This window comes from Primulina huaijiensis, chromosome 15 (genome assembly GCF_012295235.1).
Source record: "Primulina huaijiensis isolate GDHJ02 chromosome 15, ASM1229523v2, whole genome shotgun sequence".
NCBI classification, from domain to species: Eukaryota; Viridiplantae; Streptophyta; class Magnoliopsida; order Lamiales; family Gesneriaceae; genus Primulina; species Primulina huaijiensis.
The window spans coordinates 7049599-7075043 of NC_133320.1; the positions used below are offsets into that span (position 1 = coordinate 7049599).

General features: G+C 34.6%; 3 protein-coding genes across 3 annotated transcripts; 2 read left to right on the forward strand and 1 right to left on the reverse strand.

Annotated features, from left to right (window-relative positions):
- Nucleotides 1-1575, reverse strand: LOC140959269 (uncharacterized). The gene has a single exon (XM_073417143.1). The coding sequence runs from the start codon at nt 1573-1575 to the stop codon at nt 1-3; it is 1575 nt and encodes a 524-aa protein (XP_073273244.1).
- A 3841-nt stretch (nt 1576-5416) lies between these two features.
- On the forward strand, nt 5417-11023 carry LOC140959663 (protein NETWORKED 4A-like). The gene is made up of 3 exons (XM_073417610.1): nt 5417-5680; nt 8586-8694; nt 9039-11023. Exons 2-3 carry the CDS (start codon nt 8586-8588, stop codon nt 10721-10723), a joined length of 1794 nt encoding a protein of 597 aa, XP_073273711.1. The 5' UTR covers nt 5417-5680; the 3' UTR covers nt 10724-11023.
- A 7204-nt stretch (nt 11024-18227) lies between these two features.
- Nucleotides 18228-20992, forward strand: LOC140959554 (trans-cinnamate 4-monooxygenase). Its single transcript, XM_073417457.1, has 4 exons — nt 18228-18612; nt 18808-19284; nt 19364-19497; nt 20251-20992. Exons 1-4 carry the CDS (start codon nt 18305-18307, stop codon nt 20844-20846), a joined length of 1515 nt encoding a protein of 504 aa, XP_073273558.1. The 5' UTR covers nt 18228-18304; the 3' UTR covers nt 20847-20992.
- Nucleotides 20993-25445: the final 4453 nt, after the last annotated feature.

Below are 25445 nucleotides of genomic sequence, written 5' to 3' on the forward strand. Positions count from 1 at the left end.
CTATTTTATTTCGCTGACCATTGCTAGGTAGATATCTTCTCCGGATTTTAAGGCTCTCCAAGCTTGAGAGGCAGAAATCAGTGACTTCCGCTCCTTGGATTTACCATGAAAGACGACTTCCTCCTGATCTGGGGTCCGGAGTTTGACTCTCTTTCCCTTACAATCTACTATCGCACTGTTTCTTGTTAACCAATCCATCCCTAAGATGATAACAAAATCGACCATGATCAACTGTATCAGGTCGGCACTAAAAGTCTGCTCATCGATACTGATTATACAATCTCTGTAGATTTCGTCAGTTTCAATGGCCCTACTGGTAGGTGTGGCTATTCGAAAAGGTTCAATTAGCTTATCGGGCTTACGTCCTAACTTCTTAGCAAACCTCTTAGACATAAAAGAGTGCGTGGTACCAAAGTCAAATAACACATAAGCAGGTACTGATTGAATTAGAATGGTACCTGACATGACTTCAGTTGCGTCGTCGACCTCTTCCTGAGTCATAGCAAAGACCCTGGCATTAGGTTTGTCCTCCTTTGGTTTACTAGGGCCTGTTCCTGCATTTGGCTCAGTTCCTCTGTTCGTCCCTGCTGGTCGGTTGGCGGCGGTAGGACACTCTGCAATTCTGTGCCTCGATTTCCCACATCCAAAGCATACACCGCTGGCCCTACGACATTCTCCCAGGTGTCGTAAGTGGCAAGTTGGGCAAGGCTTAATAGCTTGGTAGTTAGTGGCAGGCGAAGGCCCTTTAGATGGTCCACTGGACTGGTTAGGCTTCTTGAAAGTCTGGCTGTCATGCGAGGGCTGACTGTTCATAGGCCTTTTGTTTTTAAATTCCTTCTCTCTGCGCTGTATATCAGTTTCAGCTCGGATAGCCGCGCCCATCAAGTCTGAAAAGTTCGTTGGTTGGTAGACTACTAGGGCTGATTGAATCCTGCTGTTCAAACCCTTCTTAAAGCAGTGCAATTTCAAAACTTTATCTGCCATGATTGTTAGAGCATAAGATCCTAGGGCATTGAACTGGGAGGTGTATTCCACAACTGACATGTCTGGAGCTTGACTAAAATTTTCAAACTCACTCAGTTTCTGCAGTCTGACCTCGGCTGGATAATACTGTTTTAGAAAAGCTTCTCTAAAATGCTGCCAAGTGATTGGTCCTGCAGCTGTCATGGCTGGTGAGATTGCTTTCCACCACTTGCCTGCTTTATCCTCCAGGAAAGGTACAACTACGTCCACTTTCAGTGCCTCTGGGACTTCCAACAGTCGCAGTTGAGTCTCCACACTTTTCAGCCAACTCTGGCTAACTTCAGGGTCGGCAGCGCCACTGAAAGTTGGACACCTGTTCTTGCGCAGTGAGGCATAATGGAACTTGACTCCGTGCTGTGGTGGAGGTGGTGGTGGTTGATTGGCGTTCGGATTCACTAATCCTTGAAGTGTCGTTGACAGGATCGTGGCTATGGCCATCAGGTCGGCCTGGTTAAGACTGAACCCAGGTGGCGGTCCATTGTCCTCTTCGATGACATTGTTGTTGTTTGCATAACGGGGGTTACGATTTTGCCTTGGAGGTCTACCGGCCATTTCCTACAATTAAACGTTTCTAAGAATTTGTTGCGCATAGCGACATGATTGAATAAATAAATTATGCTAGAACAACTGAAGTTAATAAATAAACATAACTTTTATTAATTTTTGAATACGGAACAACTGAATGCAACAAATAGTACTGAATGGAAACAAATCGTATAGAAATATAAACTCTTAGTACTAAGGAAAGGTCATCAAGGTACTCCAATCCTCTATCTCTCCATCTCCTACGGCAGCTATAGGCTCATCTATCTCTATCGGCCCTTCCTCTTTCGGTTCCTCCTCTGGCTCTTCCTCTTGCAGTATCTCCACCATATGGGTGAGCTGGGCATTCTCTTCCCTTAGTTGGGCCACCTGTGCCTTAAGTTCCTGTCTCTCCGCATCAGCCACGTCCATCTCGTCATTCCAATGCTGCTGATACTGCAAATGGTACTGTTTCTTATGCTTGATTTGGTCCTTTAGAGCTTCAACTTGTTGGACCAGACGTTGGTTCACATAGGCAAGGCTGTTCATGGCATCACCTGAATTTTCTAGTCTCCTCTTACCTTTGGCATTCTGCTGTTTCTCTTCCTCCAACTCCTTGCGATAACGCTCCACATCCTCTCGTAACTTTCTATGTTGATACTTGCACTGTTCTATGACATCTCCGAGGTCCATGTTATCGGTCCTAACTAGCTCACCCTAATAGATCGACTGGGTAAGGCGGACATGAATCTCCTCTTTCTCAGCGGCTAAGGTCTCAATCTCCCTCTTCCTCTCACTCAGTTGGGCTCTAAGTCGCTGAATCTGACGGGACTGAAAGTGAAGGGCAAGCTCCTTCATACGAATGGCAGCTTGGGCACGGGTGCGGGGTCGCATGGGAGTAGACGGAGCCATTTCCTGAAATCAAAAAGGGAAATGCTCAGAATCAGAAAGAGACAATATAGAACGAGGGATAATATGCAATATACATGTAATTTTCGAAAATATATAAATATTCTATTTTTTTTCCAAAAATGAAAAGTTTTGAGATAGACACATTGGTTTGAAGCATATGTCAAGAGGATTCCAGAACAATCGACGGAATCGAATTCGGAATTTTCTACGCAAAGTTATAGGGTCTACGAATATTTCATAAAACGGCAAAAACGACGTTTCAGAGGCCTAAACAAAGGAATTTTGCGATTTCAGCCCCTACCTCACAACGAAAAATGCTCGTTGAGCCGTTTCGGAGGGGATAGCGTTGGCCGATTCTTTAAATCTCACCGAAAATATTTCCGAAAATTTTTCGTCCCCAACCGGATTATGAACCTGGCAGCTCTGATACCACTAAAATGTCACGCCCCGAAACTCGGGATTGACACCGGCGTTGTTTAACAATCACACGACCGATAACAACAAGCCTTTGTAGCACAGTATACACCAAACCAGTTTATAATTCATAATATAAACGTAACAATAACTGTCTTTACATTAACGAAATCCAAACGAAATAGTAATTAATGCGGAAGCGTCTTACAATTCATTAAATCGTAAAATTCGAAATAAAATCTATTACTAATCTTGCGAATCACCAGCCCCAAAATTGTTCAGACTCTTCATCCTCAACCTGTTCTTCGGACTTATCTGGGAGGGGAGAGCAAAGGGGATGAGTATTTTGAGAAATACTCAGTAAATGGGGGTGTTTTGAACACAACATAAAATTTTCCATCATTTTCGAAATTTACATATAAATACAGCATGTTTTTCATAATCATAACATCATATCATAACATAATAACACTGCGATTTTCCACCTTTAACGGTTTACTGACGTCAGTCCCTAAGTTTTAATCCTCTAAGGGGAGAGAGGCCATAAAACGGTTCTATCCCACCGTGAAGGGCCATATGTTGGAATTCCACCCATTTTCAGGGAATCCTCACAGTGTCAACACAAAAACGTACCAAAATTTCATAAAAAAAAACGTATAGACGGGAGACGGAGCTCGACCGAATTTTTAGAACCAAACCGAAATTTCATATGCATAAAACCGAAATTAAAATTTTTAAAACAAGCCCACTTACAGCGTTTATTGATGGTAAAAACGTAGGTGCTTGGCTTCTCGAAGTGGATCGTTCCTTACTCTTCACTCGGCGGCACTTCGGCTTGGCTTTCTAGGACGGATTTTGAGTAGAACTTCGGCTAGGACAAGGTGCTGGAATTTCGAAATTTATCAGCTCTAGGATTTCGAAATTTGGGGGTGGAGAATGAGTAGAGATGGTGTGGTAGTTATAGGTGAGAGAGATGGATCTAAATTTGACACTAAAATCCTACCAAAATATGCTCCAAATCTCTCAAAATTTGGCTCCAATCCCGTTGCTTAATTTCGAAGATATGGTTCCCTAATTTGTGAGATTTCTTGATCTCATGACCCTTGATTTGGCTTGAAAATATGGTGGCTAGATCCAACGGTTTTGGTGCAAAGTTTTGATGCTTTCCTTCCAATTAATCAAGCATCTAACCCTCACAAAATCTTGGCATGTAATATGATTGGATTTTCGAAAATTCCTAGCAAATAATCATGCCTTAATCCTTTTAATTTGCATGATACTCAAATCTTGCAAGACTCCCTTCCAAATTTTCGAAATTGCATGCCTTAATATGAATATTGTTGACTTTATAATTAAGATTTTTAATAATAAAATCGCCAATACAAGGATTTCAAATAAAAGAATCTTATGCTAATAAAATTTCCTTCCAAATATTAATTATTGCAAGATTTTCGGTTCTCACAACTTGTGCCACTTAATGTGGGTGTTCAAACTTCTTTTTTTTTTTAAAAAAAAAGAGACCATTAATTAAATATATTAATATTTATATATATGTATATATATGTATGTTACTTAATTTATTTTAATAAAATAAATGAGTGGACAATGGGACCTACAAATAATGAGTATTAATGTTAAAATGAATGTGGTATAATATATGTGTTAATATAATGTGTATGTGGCATGTGAACCCTGTTATTTGTGATAAGGTGATGAGTGTTATAACGGTAACGAATGCAGATGCTAATCAATATTTTAAATATCAAGATAGATACGATAGAGGATATTAGGATTAATTTTTGTTTATTATAGTACAAATATTATAGTCGGTCCCAAAATCGAACAGCTTATTTGTATATTTAAGCAAACGATTCGATGATGTAAATGAATTTATTTTTGTAAATAAACTGTATATATAATTGCTTTACTATTCATTAGTTGTTTATAACTAAAAAAATATATCCTAACCAAATAATTTTAATAAATATACGCATTAAAGTATCATAACTCATATTTAAGACTCATTGTAACTCTGAAATCAATGGCTCCCTTTATAGTTGCAAATTATAATTTTCAAATTTTAGTTTTCAAAATTCAAATCGGTTGTAGCTTGTAACCACAAATTTATCAAACCTTGATCATCAATCATAGAAACAAAATCATTAAAAAATACTCAAAGACTGTGTCCGGATAAATAAAATAAAATCTGTTTGACTAATGGTTATGAATTCGATTTTCTCTGTCAATACTTTTTCGAGCCTGACTATCATAATTTGCAGGTTAGCATGAAGGTTTACTCGTTGTGTATCGTAAAATAACGAGGACAAATTCAATATCATAAAAAATATTAAAAATACCATAAACACTAAAATCAATAAAAATCATATACTACGAATAATTACAAGAAGTAAGCTGATTTATTTGGTGGGAAAATAACATAAATATTATAAAACAAAATTTAAGAAATCTTTCAATAAAAAAGTAAAATCCATTAATTATAAGACAAGAAAAGTTTGACTAAACGACAATATACTTCCCACCTCGTCTCAACTCCAAATGCCACCATGTTCACAAAATTTGACATTCCAGTCTTTTCCCACCGTCAGCTCTCTATGACCAAATCCATATGAATGCATAAAACTAAAAAACAACTATTCAATCTTTTCTTTATATTTCCTTTTTGTCTTTCTTGCTGCAGATTCGGATTCTTCGATTTGTTCTTTCGTTTTTCAACCTTGTAGTTTCAGAAGGTTTTCAATCCTCGAGCAGGAGATTTCATCTTTGGAAGAAACACAAAACTCCATTAAAGGTGAGAGCTTTTGCTGATCAATAATCTACTTTCCTCCTTCCCCTTCGTTCGAAATCTGAGATTTTAAAAACATAATTTTGTGGGTTTGAATTTCTAACATAACTTTGTGATATTGTTGAAATTGTTATGTACGTTGGCATCTCTCAATCTTGATCTGAGGTATGTATGAATGGGCGGTGGAGAGGTCTCTTTCAGTGTGTGAAATTTGAAAATCTTGAAGATGAAGATAGTAGCAGTCCCCAAGCCCACATCTTTTCTTAAAATTAAATTTTTTTTCTTGAAATTTAAAATTTTTTTTCCTTTCAGAATAAATTTTATATATTTTTTGAATTAAATTTTATGGTACTTTATTTTCCTTCCTTTATGAGCTATATGGGCCATATGATTTTTGCAATTTTCATTGATTTCTTGGAGCAACTTTTTTCAGGGCTAAAATAATAATAATAAAAAAAGGTTTATTCGGAATTTGTGTTCTTGTACTGTAGTTATTCTGGCATTTTCTGCTTTCTAATTAGAATTAGTTTTAACTCATTGTTTTAGGAAATACCAAAATCGTCTTAGTGGTCAATTTTACGGAAAAAATTCTAATCCGATTCGTTTTTATTATGTTTATGTCCAAAATATCAATTTTTTTAAAAAAAAAATATAGATCCGATCAATCTATCTTATATATTATAAAAAAATTATTTTATTAATTATTAATTAAAAAAAAAAACATCGATCCCGATGCTTAGATGTAGCTGGAAGTCTGTAGTTAGAACTACAAGAAGTGCTAATCTTGAAGCTTTATTTTAAATCTGTTTATTATGTGACTATAATCTATATATTGATTTATATATTTTATTTTCTCTGTCGACGCGCTTTAGGGATGAGGTAGTTAGCACGTACGGTTTTATGATTTATTTAAAGTATTGGAGTGATTTTTAATTTTTTTTCTGAAAATATATTTTGAGAAGTAATAACTTAGACAATATGTTATGTTTTTGGTTAAGTTTTCGAAGGATATATATTTTTTTAAAAATTTTAAATATATATGTTTGCCTGGATGTGCTGTATTATTTAATCTTTTTAAATGTTAATTGTTGTGTTATTTGTTTAAATTAAAAATATTTTTAAGTGTGTTGAAAAGGTTTTTAATTATACATAATGCATTTAGATTTATGTCAATAAAATAAAGTAAGGAGACGAGAAGTACTTAAAATATTCTAATCCGTCGATAGAAATGGCGGAAGGTCGAATTTTGATTTTGATTTTGATTTTTAAAATGAGGTGTTTGGTAGTCTTGAAATATACCGGGGGTGGTAGGCTGTTGAATGACCTGCTCGCTTGTGGGAGGGCTACTAAATGGCCTGCCTAATGCATAGGTTAATTTAATCACATGATGAAATTCTCGGCTTCGTTTTGTGTTACATTTCGTACTGATGTGTTACAATCAACAATTTTTTGCATTTTGAGTTTCTCACATTTTAATGGAAGTTTACGTTCGTAACGATGTGTTACAATCAAAAATTTTCTTGCTCAACAATGAAAATTAAGTGCCAATGGTACCATATATATTTAAGTAGCTGAATATAAGAATGTGAAAGGGAAGGAAAAACATGTTATAGGACAAATTCATAATTCTAATATTTCACGTGTTTGTTTGGTATATTCTGAAAGATGAAAACATCTATGGCATCTCCTCTTTGATATGATTTTTCTATGCTACAGCCGAAGTGTTTTCTCAACGTAAGATATGACGAAATTATAGTATTTGGATCGTTAACAAATAATGTCAGCTTTCATTAAAATGTGAGGAATAGACTAAACTTGTTTGATTCTGTTATTACTATAGTAATAACAGAAGTTACAAATATAACGAGTATAGTAATATTGATTATCCCGACTAGTTCTAATTTGGTAAATTCATGAATCACCACTTATCATAAATTTAGTTTATTATTTTTGGAAAGTTATTTCTAGCATATTTTTGGTTTGAAGAATCTTAACTGTGTCCGGGCCTCATCATTTTCTTGCCACATATTAATATTTTATGGAATTTCTTGGCCAGTTGGCTGGCACTAAATTCAGTCGCGGTTCTGCTGGTGTGAAGATGGTTTCCATGTTATTTTTATCCTTTTGCTTCAATGTTGTCATTGAGAACCATATGAATGGAATCCAAATAAACCTTAGATGTGTTGAATATTTTTTTGTCAACTTGTGGAGTGCTTGTGCTGATTAATACCTTCAAGAAAAATCGTTACCATTGTTATGGAAATGTTCAAGGCTGTAAATCCAAGAGCATGACTCAAACCCAATCAGCTAGTTTTGTAAGTTGTCAAGCCTCCTAGATTAAATAGTTACTCCACAATTTCACACGGAGCCGAGTTACCTTATGCAACTCATGCACCTCAATCAAGTTTATAATGCAGACATGGAGCAATTTATCGGTATTTGACCCGATGGTAGCGATTTCTCAAGTCATTCATTCCACTGCATTGATTCTCAATGTGAGAATCATTGTAAGACTATAAACATGAGAGGACAGGCCAGATCCAAAAACTTCATAAGCGAGAGACTAGAGAGGATAGTGTAAATAAAGATCAACCTTCTAGATTGGCGAGCCTCCCAAACTTCGTTGTCACTTCACAATTTAGTGTGGAGCTGATATGGCGACATAAGAATAACTTCTAATGATTAATTAATTGGTATTTCTTTTTATGACTCAAGTGTATTAATTTTCTTTTCGCTTTTTTTTTTTGGGTTTTTACTCACATTTATATAATAGTATTTACTTGGCCAAAAATCTTGTTCTGCTAATCTGTTCGATCGAGAAATATTTGCTGCAATCATCTTGAAGTCAATGTTCTGCATGTTATCTTCTTTTGTTTGTACTTTTGATGTGATCTTTGGCACCTGATTCCAGATGAAATCGAGTAAAATAAAGAGGATGGAATCAAAAAAGTCGTACTCCTGGTGGTGGGATAGCCATGTCAGTCCCAAGAACTCGAAATGGCTGCAGGAAAACCTTGAAGGTAAAAATATTTCAAGACTCATTGCTCTACGTTCTCGACATAAAAATATCGGATAAAGTTATATCACACTGCAAGGAGATGCACTTATGTATGTGATCAACCAGTTTGTTAACAGTGGTACATTAATTTTGTGTCATTAGGTCTCGAGTTCGATCACGTCATCTATAATATATTTAAAAATTTGTCATCACTTATATTTAGCTCTCTACTAGGGAAAATAATGTTAGTAATTTACTTGGACAACCTTATTTATGTTTCTTTGTTAATGATAATATATTTATTTTTTAACATAGTTCTCTTGGTGGATTTTGTAAATAATTTGATAAAAAGGTTGTTTATTTCAGAAATGGATCAACACGTGAAACGGATGCTGAAACTCATAGAAGAGGAAGGGGATTCGTTTGCCAAAAAGGCCGAAATGTATTATCAGAAAAGACCAGAGTTAATCATTTTAGTTGAGGAGTTATATAGAATGTATCGTTCGTTGGCGGAGCGGTATGATAATGTGACTGGTGAACTCCGAAAAAACATTCCGTTAGATCTTCAATCGCAGGGCTCTGGAATATCTGAGGCAGGATCCGAACCAAGGTTAAGTCGTCGTAAATCTGGTCTGCGTGCTGCTGGATTCGACTTTTTTCTTGGAAGTGGTGGAAGTGGCTCGGACTTGTATAGTAAAGAAGGAGACGAGTCGTCTACTTTGGACTCAGAGTCGGAATCGGAAGATTCTTCTGTGAACAACTACTCGAGCACACAGAGTAATGATGATGAACAGGGACTGCGGAGGAAGATTGTCGAGCTCGAGGTCGAGCTTCGTGAGATAAAACAGAAGTCTCAGATGCAACGGGAGGAACGCGATGAAAATTCAGATTTTTCTGCTGAACTGGTAACATCATATGAAGATCTGAAGGTAGCAAATGAAAAGATTCGCAGATCAGGAGAAGAAATTACCCACTTGAAACTTGAGCTTCAAAAGTACGAATGTATGAGCGATTCAAATAATTTTCTTTCCGAGGATGATATGAAGCGGAAAAATCCAAGTGTCTTGGATTCCGTTACAGAAATCCAAGAAAGTATCGATAGACAAAAGAACGAGGTTTTGGATCAAGACAACAAGATTCAAACGCTCGAGGAAGGCCTTAGAATCACAGAAGAGAAGCTTCATTTGGCAGAGGAGGAAGTTTCAAACTTGAGGCAAGAACTAATCAACAAGGATGGCTCAATTCAGAATTTGCAAGATCAGCTCAAAACAGCATCTAAAGATGTTTCTGGCTGGAAAACCAAACTCGAGAAAGAGAAAAGGGAGGTCTCAAAGATACTAGATCGAATAGCGAGGTACAAAAACAATCTTTCTGATCGTGATCAAGAAATACGGGGACTGAAAGAAGCTATATCCAATGCCAATAAGAGCTTATCTGAAGAAAACGATCAACTTCAAGCACAAATAACTAGAATTTTGAAGGAGAGAACTTGTTTGGAGGATAATCTAAAAGAAATGGATTTACGTTGCCAGTTCTTGGAAGAAGACATGAGACGAGTCAAGTTGGAAAAGGACGAGTTGCAAGTTATATTTGAAGCTCAAATTCGCCAGTGGAGAGCCGACATTACAAAGAAAGACGAACAACTGGAAGAACTAAACAGAATTCTTGAAATACTTAAGCTTGAAAACAACACGCTGATGGCTGAAAAAGATGATTTGAATTCCAAGGTTGCAGCACTGGCAGAAGAGATTCATTCAAAAGAAGATTATGTCGACCAAATCAAGAATGAGTTGAATAAACTTCAAATGGAGCATATTGAATTGATATCTGGAGCTGAGGAGGCACGTAACACGGTGAAGGAGATAAGCTTGAAAGTCGAGGAACTCGAAACCGAGGTTGAGAGACAAAAAGGAATAATTCTTGAAGGTGCTGAGAGGAAACGAGAGGCGATACGGCAGCTTTGTTTCACCCTCGAGCATTACCGGAGTGGGTATCATGAACTTCGAATGGCTGTTGTTGGGCACAAACGACTCCCGGGAACAGTATCGTGATGCTGCATTATCTTTTCTACTTCGAGTATCGTTTTGTTCTGATCCACTGCTGAGTTGAGGTTTCATCTATACATCCGTAGTTGGTTTGCAATAGATGAGGTTTGGTCTTACTTGTATAGTTGGTTGTGCCATTTCTGATCTTGAAAGAATAAACAGCACAACCATGTGCACCAAAGATATTCTCTGTGGTTTTATTTTGTGTAGTTTTTGAGAGGGGAAGCCAAACTTTATTTATGAAATTTTAATATCAAGAAGAAATGAAATCAAGAATTATTATTATTATTATTATTATTATTATTATTTTATTTAATAAATTTTATGTAGATACATTGTTAGAGTAAATGTCCTGCGAGTCAACAGTTGGCTATAGAATTTACTGATTCAAGTGTAATAAACAATCTTTATTTTAATATAATTTAACTTTTTATGTAATAAACAACCTCCGGCACTCATTCACGAGTTCATCTCCTTGTTTGCATGTTAAGTTTGAAGCCACATTCCTTGCTCATGTTTCTTAAGCACAACTCATATCGCATCTCGTGGATTGCTGTGACCCTCATCACCCAATTCTCCCAGATCGCATCAAATGTATTTTGGAATCAATCTGCTTCATCCTTTCTTAGCCGAAGGCTGAAGTTCTTACGGTCACAATGGGTGCAATATAATGGTGGTGATGAAAGTTTTAGGGCAAAATGATTTATACACATTCCAAAATAACAAGTTCTAACTTTGCTGCTCTTTCTGTTACAACTATAGAAGATAGAACGAAATTATGGCACATGATGATAGACCACACAAGTGAAGAGCAGTTATCCGAGATCTATATCCGTGAAACATGTTGATCCGGTCTATACTTGGAGTGAAAATAATATTTTTGACATAAAAAATAATAGTTTTTCATTGATCAAATCGAGTAAGAGATTTATCTCACTAAATTGACCCGTGAGACGATCTCATAATAGTTTTTATGATAAGTGAAAGGTTTTGATCAAACTATGTGAACAAAGAGTCTTGATTGATGATCTGATAAGTAAGCTAGATTTTGTGAGCATCGTGTGATTGGGAAACAAACTCACTTAAAATTTAGCAAGTATGCTAGGATATTTGTGTTAGAGTAGGTGTCCGTCAAGCCAACTTGTGGCTAGGGCTTTTATTGACTCTAATATAAAACAATCTTTATTTTAATAATATTTTACGATTTTATTCGATTATGGCATTATACTTTATCTGTATACCCATGCAAGTTGCATAGATAAAGTCCCTGAATATACAATAGGTACCATGAGGTCTGCGTCGCAACGTAAGATCATGAAACTCATTAAGAAGTGTACCGTATATTCTAAACAGGTTCCTAGTCGAATCAGCCGCCTAAAACAAGGATAAAGGTCGCTCAAGCTTGAGACTAGCATTTGTGATGTAAAAGTCATGTTTCATTGGCAAGAGCATGGAGATGTCCATTCACACAGATGGGTGATCATATGATGATGCACTGAACAACCCTCCCTCGGACTATCCAAGTGGTTCCCACTTATCGAGTGGAATAGTCCGAAGTTATGGTTGTACACCATTAGTCTTTTGACCCTGGACAATGTATGGGCTATACGTACTACCATGCACTTTGATCCTTTTACCGACTCCATCGAGGGTCATCAGGTGGCGAGGTTGAGTGTAGCTTCGAAATACGTAAGAGCAAATGCATTGTAGTCAGGGATTCACCGTTCGCCTACCGATGAAGATATCCTATGTGATCTGATGAGTTAATAGTGTAAGGAGTCTCTGGCCAGAGAAAGAAATGTACTTTAGGGAAAGGTGTTTTCCTAGTTGCACATACCATGCCACTATTAGTACTCAAAGTTAAATCGCATCGTTATCGAATTCATATGCAACTCTCGATATACCAATGGTTGCAGATTCGATCGAGATATATGTGTTGAAGGGACCGTACTGTACGCTAACCATGACTTAAGATTCTTATAGGCACTATCAGTGATACCTAGGTGATCATGTGGCGATGCTACTAGACGCTCTTACCATGATCCGATGTGTGCGATCAGAAATATGTTCTGACATTCTTGATCAAAGAGTTGATGAAAAGAATGGGGTTAACTAGGGTAAAGCCGAATATAAATGTTATTCTGAATCACATGAAGATGTGAACCCACAGTTAGCTGTATCCCTGAACCATTGAGAATCACACAAGTATCGGATTATGTGTTCCCGTTGAGATAGTCAAATTTCAAGGAGTTGGAATTTGGCGACTATAGTTTGATGGAGATCAAACAAGAAACTTATAAAGGAGTTTATGAGCTGATTCCATAGAATTGAAGAAATGGAAGTTGACATGATTGCTAAATAAAGAATGAGAGTGGAACTGCATGTTTTGTGAATGAGTTCACTAAAACTGGCAGCTGCCTAATATGGTAAATGAAAATTTTGATCTTCAAAATTTTCGATTTTCATTATATGAACAAGATTTGTATCATTGACACATCGGCGCTCTCGGATCGTCGATCGGAGTTAATAATGAGTTCGAAATTATTTATTTAGTGAATTGAGAATTTACTATTTAAATAATTGTGCTAGTAGTGGTGACTACTAACATGCACAAATTCCCATGAATATTCTAGAGGAGCCTAGAATTAAATTAACTAAGGAGTTAGTTTATAAATTAAATAATAATTATTTAATTTAATATACATATACATTTATATATTTTATATGGTGATATAAAATATATATATATATATATGATATTATTATATCATGTATTATTAAATGTTAATAAATACATTATATATTAATTATATTAGAGTTTAAATATAATGAAACTATTAGAATCCTTGTGAAAGAAGAACTACTGATTGGATTAGGAGTTTCATTCTATATATACATCACTAGGACTCATAATACATAACCCTGATTTTTGCACAAAATTCCTTCCCCAATTGAAAACAATACCCACGGCCACTCTTGAAAGATGGGAAGAGAATTTTGGTCAAAAAGTAAATTAGATTTCTTTAATTATTAATTAAGAATCAATAAGTATTTGGTTAATTATTGATTAAGAATAAATAAGCAAAAATTAACAAAATCTTCCCACTTTTTGAAAGCAAACTCTCGGCCATCTCTTGGAAATTAAAGGGAAAATTTTCGGCCATCATGCTTCCTTCCACTGCCGCGACGCCGTCGTTGCACCATCTCCGGATTTTAGAAATTCGGAGACTACAGTCTCAACGCACAAATAGTTTGGATTTTCTAGTGCAAACCAAACGAGGAAAACTGATTTCGATCGTAGACCTAATTAGGCGATCAAAGTTGAAGAGCCGTTCGTATGGATTTACAAGAAGGACTATCTCCGTAAAAAAATTGGAATAGTTTGGAGTCCAAATTTTGAGAACGCAAATGTATAATTATAAACACCCTATGAATGTTTTTAAATACACGACGTTCAAGAACAAAATTTTTAAACTTCTATTGTGTCTGGGGTACGAGAAATCGATGTCCCAACAATTTGGAGTCATCTAGGGCTGTAGGATAACTTCTTATATTGGAGCTACATATTGAATTATGTTTATTTATTGAGTGGGTCTCATGTGAGACCGTCTCACGGATCTTAATCTGTGAGACGGGTCAACCCTACCCATATTCACAATAAAAAGTAATACTCTTAGCATAAAAAGTAATACTTTTTCATGGATGACCCAAATAAGAGATCCGTCTCACAAATACGACCCGTGAGACCGTCTCATACAAGTTTTTGCTTTATTTATTAATGACTTATCTAGAAGGGTATGACTTGAAACATGTAAACACTTTTTTCAGTTAATAATTCATTGTATTAAATGATTAAAATCTCGTTTTAATTTTTTTATCCATCATTTTTAATTTTTTCTATAAATCTAATAATTTATTTATATATTCTATTTAATTTACTGTGAATTGAATAAATTATTTAACTTAGTTGAAATTCAAAATATTCTATTTAATTTACTGTGAATTGAATAAATTATTTAACTTAGTTGAAATTCAAAATATTCTATTTAATTTACTGTGAATTGAATAAATTATTTAACTTAGTTGAAATTCAAAATATTCTATTTAATTTACTGTGAATTGAATAAATTATTTAACTTAGTTGAAATTCAAAATATTCTATTTAATTTACTGTGAATTGAATAAATTATTTAACTTAGTTGAAATTCAAATCGGTTTAAATATATTAATAAATATATAAATGGATATTCGATGAAATAGAATAATTAAAAATATTCTAAAATTATTACTTCTAGAATAAAATCAAAGCACAATAAACCTATACAACTTAATAATATTGAGACCATGAAATTTTGATAATTTAAAAATATAACAATTAATCGATAAATTAATTAATTATTCCAAAGATTAATTTTTTTAATTTGAGAAATATAAATTTAATTACATAAAAAAAATTACGTTTCACTACTATCAGTATCATATTTCTTGAGTTATTATATAAAAAAAAATTATTGTATACATACATATTTTTATAAAAATAAGTAAGTATTGTTCATTGTTTTTAATGACTAAATAGCATTGACTATATTGTCAAATCAAATAAATTTCACAATATAATATCTATAATTTTATAAAATTACTAATTTATGATACCGTCGTCGTCACTATAAATTTATAAAAGATTCTTCTAGAAAAATATTTTATTAATTTATCGAAATTATGAATTAACCAAATTGATACAAGTCGAGACCTAAAAAAAAAATTTATTTTAAAAAAATTATTAATCTATAAAAGATTAATATATAGAGATTTTACCACGTATAGGTGGGAGGCTATTTTTATTTTATTTGACAAGATAATTAATATCATTTAATGCAAAATTTGAGTAATCCCACATATTTGAGTAATCCATGATTAGAGGATTGGTTGTTGGGTTTAGGTAGTAGTGCCCATCGACTCGTAGTAGGTAGACAAGACACCCTATTTCTTCTTACGTTTGCATTTACATACATCAACATGACATTTGAACTTGTATGATTGTAATTGTTTTTTTATTCTATAAAAATTTACCAATTTATTTACAATAATTTTTTTAGAAAAAAATAATTTTTACCTAAAAAATGAATTAAATGGTAATCAAATTTTATTAATTTACAGAATAGGTCTCATGTGAGACCGTCTCACGAATCTTAATTTGTGAGACGGGTCAACCCTACCTATATTCACAATAAAAAGTAATACTATTAGCAAAAAAAGTAATACTTTTTCATGGATGACCAAATAAAAGATCCGTCTCACAAGTACGACCCGTGAGATCGTCTCACAAAAGTTTTTAGCCAATGTACAAATGGTCAAGTGCCCTTTATTTATAGTCCTTCCTTCCCATATATTTAGGTTGATTTTTTTTTTCGTCTATCCTATATATACAGTCCAATTTTCATATTTAATATTATTTTCTCTACTCTTTTATCAATCTAGCTTTATTTAATTTGTTTTTTTTTAATTACTGCTTTATTTCATTAAATTACTAAAACATTCATAAAAAAAAGAGTAAAATGAAGAATTTCTTTGTAAATGTTATTTTTTCAATTATTTTCTTAATTTGTATGAAATTCATACAAATCTAAATACATGAGTTGGAGAGAATAAAATTGATTAAAAACATTATTTTTTTTAAAAAAAATACAACTTTCTTCTAAATTTACAGTGTTTGGTTACAAAAACTATTTTAAAAATAGGGGCTTCGTAATTTCGTATATCTAAAAAAATTGCCTGACGTAAATCATGCGTAAGGTTAACGAATTGAGAATATGATGTGTTCGAAAAAATACGAGTTTAAATACATTATGATAAAAATTTCAGGAGAAATAAAATTTTAAATTCGAATTTCTAAAAATTCAATGCCTTCAATTTAAGAATTTCAACAGAGAGTAGGGTAATAAGAGAGCTTCATAATTGTTATTTTATCATAGTAAATATATGGCGAAAGTCACTAACCACAACTAAGACTCTAATATATTAAATGGTTGAGGTCCATTTCAGATTCAACCTCTCAATTTGTTCATGTACCAATTTAAACCCTAAAATTTTTTGTTATCTTGAAATATCTTCAACGTTAATTCGGCCGTTCTAACGCGTAAATCTCGCGTATTTTATTCTACCCCAAAATAAAATCCTAGTAACTATTATTTTCATTTTATCATTCGATTTCTCGTTGATTCCTCCATTCAATCCGTGGAGGAATTAGAGAAAATTTAATTATGAAATGAAGATAAGATTTTCAGGGTTTTAGTTTGAGGGCGGAATAAAATACTTGAAATTCACGTGTGCGAACGGTTAATTGTTGATCCGCGGGTTCAAATTGAGGACTTTTTCGGGTAAATTTTAAAATATTTAGGGACTCAATCGGTACATGAGTAAATTTTGGAACTAAATCATGAATAGACCCAAAATATAAGGACCATTATGGTTTTTCATCCCCTCAATTATATGTTGGCAAAAACTTGTGTGAGACGGTCTCACGGGTCGTATTTTGTGAGACATGTATCTTATTTGAGTCATCCATGAAAAAATATTACTTTTTATGCTAAGAGTATTATTTTTTATTGTGAATATCGATAGGATTGATCCGTCTGATAGATAAAGATTTGTGAGACGGAATCACATGAGTCTTAGTCTAATATGTTTCTTAAGCCATATTTAGTTTCTTTGAAAAGATTAATGTAACTTTTGGATACACATTGCGACAAACATGATATACGAAAACAAAAATAAAATTATCTTCCTTTTGATGAAGTGAAATTATTTGTATTTTTTTCAATTTTCACATATATATGAAATTCATCGTCCCTCTTATTTGAGTCATCCATGAAAAAATATTACTTTTTATGCTAAGAGTATTATTTTTTATTGTGAATATCGATAGGATTGATCCGTCTCACAGATAAAGATTTGTGAGACCGAATCACATGAACCCTACTCTAATATGTTTCTCAAGCCATATTTCGTTTCTTTGAAAAGATTAATGTAACTTTTGGATACACATTGCGACAAACATGATATACGAAAACAAAAATAAAATTATCTAACATGTGTAGACGATGAATTTCATATATATGTGAAAATTGAAAAAAATACAAATAATTTCACTTCATCAAAAGGGAGATAAATTTAATTTATAAAACAATATATTATTGATTCATCTATCCATTGATATTTTGAGAAATTTATATTTTTGATATTATATAATCACGTCAAAAATTGGTAATAAGTCGGATTTAAACCCGACCTCATATTTATGAAATAGAAATTAAAAATATGATAAAATTTGGGCTCACCAAACCTTCACACCTACCACCACAACTTTCCGCCGTTCAACCCACCAATATGTTGTGATGTAATCACCCCCGGGGCCCGTTAACTTTGACGCCGTCAAACTCGCCAACGTCACTCCACCTAACTTACTCTTTGTTCTTCTTCGTCCAATGTGTGTGTATAAATTAACTACACTTAATCATGCATGTCACCTAAAAGAGTGTGTGTTTTCTCCTGAATTCCACTATTGTTTGAGCTTTTGGGCTTTCCAACATGGATCTTCTCTTCCTTGAGAAATCCCTCATCAGTGTTTTCTTGGTCATTGTTGTCGCCATAGTCGTTTCAAAGCTGCGGGGAAAGAAGTTCCGGCTTCCTCCAGGCCCCATCCCAGTGCCCGTATTTGGAAACTGGCTTCAAGTTGGAGATGACTTGAACCACCGAAATCTGTCCGATTATGCCAAGAAATTTGGCGACATATTCATGCTTCGAATGGGGCAGCGTAATCTTGTGGTTGTCTCCTCGCCTGAGTGGGCGAAGGAGGTTCTTCACACGCAGGGGGTTGAATTTGGGTCTCGCACCAGGTGTTTGGTCTTTTCTTTGGTGTTAGCTGTTTGTTTTTCGAATATTTTATTCATAGTATTTTCAAAGATTTGTTATATTTTTACAGGGGAGAATACTTTTTTTTTGAGAACGACAGTTCGCACAAGAATTTACTGGTCATATATTGATTCTATTAGATTCTGATATCAATGTTCCTGTTTAATCTCCATGAACAGGAACGTCGTGTTCGACATTTTCACTGGAAAAGGGCAGGACATGGTGTTCACCGTCTATGGCGAGCACTGGCGCAAGATGCGGAGGATAATGACAGTACCCTTTTTCACAAACAAGGTTGTGCAACAGTACCGCCATGGCTGGGAAGCCGAAGCTGCGGCTGTAGTCGAAGACGTGAAGAAGAATCCGGAGTCAGCGACTAACGGGATCGTTTTGAGGAGGCGACTGCAATTGATGATGTACAACAATATGTTCAGGATTCTGTTCGATAGGAGGTTTGAGAGTGAGGATGATCCTCTGTTTATGAAGCTTAGAGCATTGAACGGCGAGAGGAGTCGATTGGCGCAGAGCTTTGAGTATAATTACGGCGATTTCATACCAATTCTGAGGCCTTTCTTGAGAGGGTATCTCAGGATTTGCAAGGAAGTCAAGGACAGGAGGTTGCAGTTGTTCAAGGATTACTTCGTTGATGAGAGGAAGTAAGTTGCACACACAATAAAATGTAACAGAAAACACGACTGGAAAGGTATTAAATTCATGAATTTTACTCGACTGCAGGAAGCTATCTGCCACAAAGCCAACGAACAATGATGGCCTTAAATGCGCCATCGATCACATTCTTGAAGCTCAGCAGAAAGGAGAAATCAACGAGGATAATGTCCTCTACATAGTCGAAAACATCAATGTTGCTGGTAAATTTCTCTGTCAACGCAATTGTATTTACCTTAACTTAACAACTCTTCCTAGTTAACGATTCGTGTCACTAACTGTCTGGTTGGTGGGTGGTGGGTGGGTGGTCGGTTGCTGGGGTATGAATGTCAATAGATTTTTTTTTCTTTTTAATATCATATTCGCCCATAACAAACCTAACTGGATTCCGGTAGTACCCTCATACTACATCTAATAGTACAATTTTTATTTTGGCTATTTGGATTCCCTATATTTGTGAGGACCTCACGTGACCAGATTAATTTTGGACTATTTGATTTTATCATAAGGTATTATCTTTATGTTAACATAAACTAACATATAGGTGATATCTTGTCAAAACGGTGTATGTTTCGTGTTAGATTGACTCGATGCGGTTGCGTATCTTGTATGAGTAACTATTGGTCATGCGTGTTTTGCTGGTTTGATGTATGCTCGTCACCTACTTTCCTTCTTGGTTGCGTACACATAAACGAGCTTCCTTTGATGGGTATGAATTAATTTCATCCTCGGATCAATATCTCTATTGCACATGACGTCACAAAGTCATAAACCTCTATACCTGATCCTGTTTTTTCTTGGTTTTTTTTTTTTTAAAAAAAAATGGGAATATTTTAATAAACCCAGAAGGTATTTAAAATCGTTCTTAAGTTTTTGTCTGAATTTGTCATTATTTTGTTTTTCCGATTTCACGATTAACTTGGCTAAATTTTGCACCCATGTATTTCCATGGCCAGCAATTGAAACAACACTTTGGTCAATAGAATGGGGCATTGCCGAACTAGTCAATCATCCTGAAATCCAGAAAAAACTCCGTGACGAGCTCGACAGCGTGCTCGGACCAGGTGTACCAATTACAGAACCAGATACCAACAAGCTCCCGTACCTCCAAGCCGTGATCAAAGAAACTCTACGTCTCCGGATGGCCATTCCTCTTTTAGTGCCACACATGAACCTCCACGATGCAAAGCTTAATGGTTATGATATCCCTGCCGAAAGCAAGATTTTGGTTAACGCGTGGTGGCTAGCTAACAATCCCTCCAACTGGAAGAAACCGGAAGAGTTCAGGCCGGAAAGATTTTTGGAGGAGGAGTCGAATGTTGAAGCAAATGGGAATGATTTTCGTTATCTTCCATTCGGGGTTGGAAGGAGGAGTTGCCCTGGGATTATTCTTGCTTTGCCTATTCTTGGCATCATTTTGGGACGACTTGTGCAGAATTTCGAGATGTTGCCTCCACCGGGACAGTCGAAGCTCGACACCAGCGAGAAGGGCGGACAGTTCAGTCTTCACATATTGAAGCACTCCACCATTGTGCTAAAGCCAAGATCCTAATAACTTGTAAAGGGATTGGAATGCGTTTTCGTCTTATTATTGTTGATCAGAGTGATAATTGGGCTTTCCAAGAAACACCAACCTTGTAATATTTCTGATGAATTATATTAAATTTAATATATATAATATGTACAAATTTCAAAATATTTTTGTTGTATCTCAATCAATCTTCAGCAGATGATCTTGACCCTTGATGTGGTGACAGGGCCAAATAGATAGAGTGGACAATAAAAAGCATAATTCGAAAAAAATTTGGGAAATATAATTATATTTAATAAATAAATTTATTAAAAATATTAAGAATTGTGAGGGATGAAGAGCCGTGTTATGTAACACCAAATAATAAATATATTAAGCGTGTACCATAAAGTTGAAATGTTAATACTTGAACTAATAATAATAATAAATAAAATTATAACTACTCTTTTTTCTTTGAAGAAATTTAAGTACTCTTTTTAGTCATGATTATGTTTTTGTGAGATGATTTTACGAATCTTTATATGTGAGATGAGTTAACGCTACGAATATTCATAATAAAAGTAATACTCTTAGCATAAAAAGTAATATTTTTTTCATGGATGACCTAAATAAGAGATATTTTTAGCATAAAAAGTAACACTTTTTCATGGATGATCTAAATAAGATATTAATCTCATAAAATACGATCAGTAAGATTATCACTCACAAGTTTTTACTTTAGTTGATTTGTTCTGTGTTATCATCTCAGATTTTATAATTCAATGGCAGAAAACGTCTTTATCACCACCCGAGATGATGTTAAGTGAATAGGGCTAGAAAAGCAAATTCGAGGTACTATTTTCAACTGCAGCTACACTTTTTCAATCATAGTTTCAACGTAAAAATGGATTTGGAACCTGTTGTGTAAAAAGCTGTGCATTTCTTTTACAAAATGATGATCATGATTCAAGGAACTTTACACAGTGTTAGATTGTGTGCAAATAAAGGCACAAGTTTGATCCAAACTTAGCAAACTGGTATCAGAGCCAAGTTGGGTGGAAGAATGGAATCTCTAAGATTCAACATCGAGAATTTTACGGATTGAAGATGCGTGCTCTACTTTTTCAGCAAGGTCTAGAAGAAACGCTGATGGGTGAAACTCTTGGGAATTCGGTTTTCACGTGTCCAAAACATAGCGAAAATTTAAAAATTTTTATTTTGACGTTCAAATAACGTATTTGGACACTCATATGGTTTAAAGGAATAAATCATTCATAGGGTATTAATAAGTATACATTTAGTGAATAAATTACTTGGCAACAACTATTCCAGAATTGACAGAATAGCACTTAGTAGTATTTTCTATGAACAATCTTTTTGAAATTTTTTTTCAATTCTTCAATCTAGTCTATGTCTGGAATATTTGTTTCTCCTCTAAATTGCAATAGAAAATTTAGAAGAAGTTTATCGTTTGAGATCAAATAACAAAAAACGGCTCAAACCTTAAACTTCTTTTAGGGTCACTACAAGAAATTTAACATACAACCACACTCAAAAGACAACGGTTTTATCGGAAACCGTTGTATTTTTTCCTTTTAACAACGGTTTTCGTTAAAACCGTTGTCTTTCTGAATTTTTCTTTGTCAAAAGACAACGGTTTTTAAAAAACCGTTGTCTTTATGGGTCAACGACAACGGTTTGCTGACCGTTGTCTATGGGCGTGTTTTTTGGTTGCTAAAGACAACGGTTGTTTTTGTTAAAACCGTTGTCGTATATGGGTTACGACAATGGTTTAAAACCGTTGTCTATTAGCGTGTTTTTTAGGACATACGACAACGATGTTAGAAAACTGTTGTCGATTAGCTTGTTTTTTGGACAAACAACAACGTTTCATTAAAACCGTTGCTTTATTTAGCGACGGTTTTAATATAGAGACGGATTACAACAACCGTCGCTACATTTAGCGACTGTTTTTGAAACAACCGTCGCCATTTTAAATTGACGACAGTTTATTGGAATAATCGTTGCTAATAGCGACTGTTTAACAAAAAAACCGTCGCAAATTGTCTATAAATATCAGTGTTTTCGTTCTATTTTCATTCACACCACTTCACAATACTTAAAATTCTTCTCTCTTATAATATTTTAATTTCGATTTAGGATAAATTTTTTTGTTTTATTTTTTGATAAATTTTTAAATGTTAATTAAGTTAGGATTGTTGTCGAATTGTAATTTATTGTAATTTTTTTTCGATTTGTTGAATTATTAAAAATAAATTTTTTTATTTTATTGAAAACGTTAGCGACGGAAATGATGAATTAACCGTCTAGCGACGGAATTTATGAATAAACTGTCGCTAATTTTAGCGACGATATTGAATATACCGTCGCTGATTTTAGCGGCAGTATTTAAACCGTCGCTAAATAGCGACGATGGTTTAGATGTTTTCCGTCGCTAACAAATATTATTTGCGACGGATTTTCAAAAACTGTCGCAAATGTAGGTACAACAACGGTTAAAAACCGTTGTCTTTGAGCGAACCCTTTAACCACAGGGGCTTTAACAATATTTTTAAAATGGCTACGACAACGGTTAAAAACCGTTGTCATTTGGCATTTTTTTTTGTAGTGGGTGGCCGAAATTTGAGAGAGTTTGAGGAGAGAATTTCGAAAATTACATATAGTGGAGGATAGGGTTTGTGGCCTCCTTACGAAATATTGAATCCTTAACTTAGTTTCCTTAATTATATGTTTAGGCTTACTTAATTAAACTTAATGAGATTCGTTAATTAATTTGGCTAGTCCAACTAGTTTAAATAATTATTGTATTAAAGTCCGTTAAGAACTTTAATTATTTAAAGTCCGTTAAGAACTTTAAAATTTTTATTTTGATGTTCAAATAACGTATTTTCTTAATGGGTGAGAGAATAAGGAACGTGATAACCTGGAGACCATAACTCATATATAGATAATGTCTATCATTATCTTTTGATATTTCTGTTTTATCACATTATAAAAACAGAAATTTTACTTTCGTCTCTACACGTCAAAGGCTCACAACCTATTATAAATTAACTAGATACGCTAATTAAAGCTCAATAACCCGAAACATTAGTTGATCATATTATTTTGAGTTAAACTTAATCGACAATCCATAATACATAATTATTCATGTATAAGCCTATATAAATAAAATTATCTAACACTCAGATTGTTAACTACTTAGTGCGCGACATGAATCAGAATTCAAGTATGCATGCATGTTCAGCCCAATTATATCAATCTTAAACATGGATTAATCATTCAAAATCCAAACATAAGCACAGATTCTGGGCACCGCTACCAAGTTTAATCATAATAATATAATTTCAACAAAAGTTCGACGCTGAAAAAAGGGTTGAGTTCAAATTCCGACTCACACCCCTTTCGGCCGAGCTACCTTGCAACCAAGCTAAAAATTTCCCCTCTCTCCTTCGATTTTCAGCTCAATCTGCTTCTAGCTTGCCTCTGAATCCTGGTGTCAAGGTCGACTTAAAGGCGTAATTTCATGACAAAAATCTGCTGAAAATCGCGAGTTGCAGAGAAGATCGCGGGCATGTGTGTACCAGTGGATAATATGTGTTTTTGGTCTATTGTGTCTGTGGCTTGCTATATGTATTATTAGAAATTTATATGGTTTTATATGATTTTGATGGGCTTTTATTGAGATAGAGTTATTTAATAATTTCCATTGATTTATTTTCCCTCTTTTTTCAAATTACAAGAAGCGAAGAATTTCAGACGAAAAACGTGTCAAAAGAAAGCGAGCCATGTGGTTTAGATGCCTTGGCAACTGCTGACAACATAGTTGAAGTGGGAGAATCTTCAATCTGCGTCACCACAAGACATCCTCGGCATGCGTGCACCACCCTTGTTGTACTTGCATCGTTTGCATTCAACCTTCAAGTGGAAAAGGGAAACATGCACATGCCCTCATGCAAATGGAAACTGTTAAACGTCGCTTCACGACTCTAATGATGCGCAAGAAAAAACAACATTCTGAGCGAGAGGCTGAAATCTTGCAGATAAAGGATAAAACTCTACCACCAATACCAGTTTAGAAATTGAAGAATTTTCTGGAAATGCATTGCTGTATATGTGTCATGGAGCCATGGAGGAAACGACATAAAAAAAATGGATATGGAAGAATCTAATAAAAGGGGACTTGATTTGAACAGTGATCCTCGTGACATTTTACTCGAAGAAATACTTACTTCATACGAGCTTAACAACGTTAATGGATGCTGCTAGCCTGCCCGTGGACTTGTATTTTTTACAGAATCACCCACGAAATTAACTCAGAAATAAAACGCTGACTTTAACATCTTTAGAGGAGTTAGACACTTATGGATCCTTCGACCTCATGAATTTTTTCTTGTTTACTGCATTAATTCAAGGTTTATTATTTGAAATATACATATATTTTATATAGACGCGCGTGACATTTTGGCTAAATATGTATGGTTGGTTATATAGAACTGATGCCATACTCATGCGCCTGTGATCTACTAAAAGGGTTGAGTTTCATTATATGGTTTTTGCTTTTGAGCCTGACATAATTTTGGTTGTATTTGCTGTAATTAGAGACATGGAAATATAAAA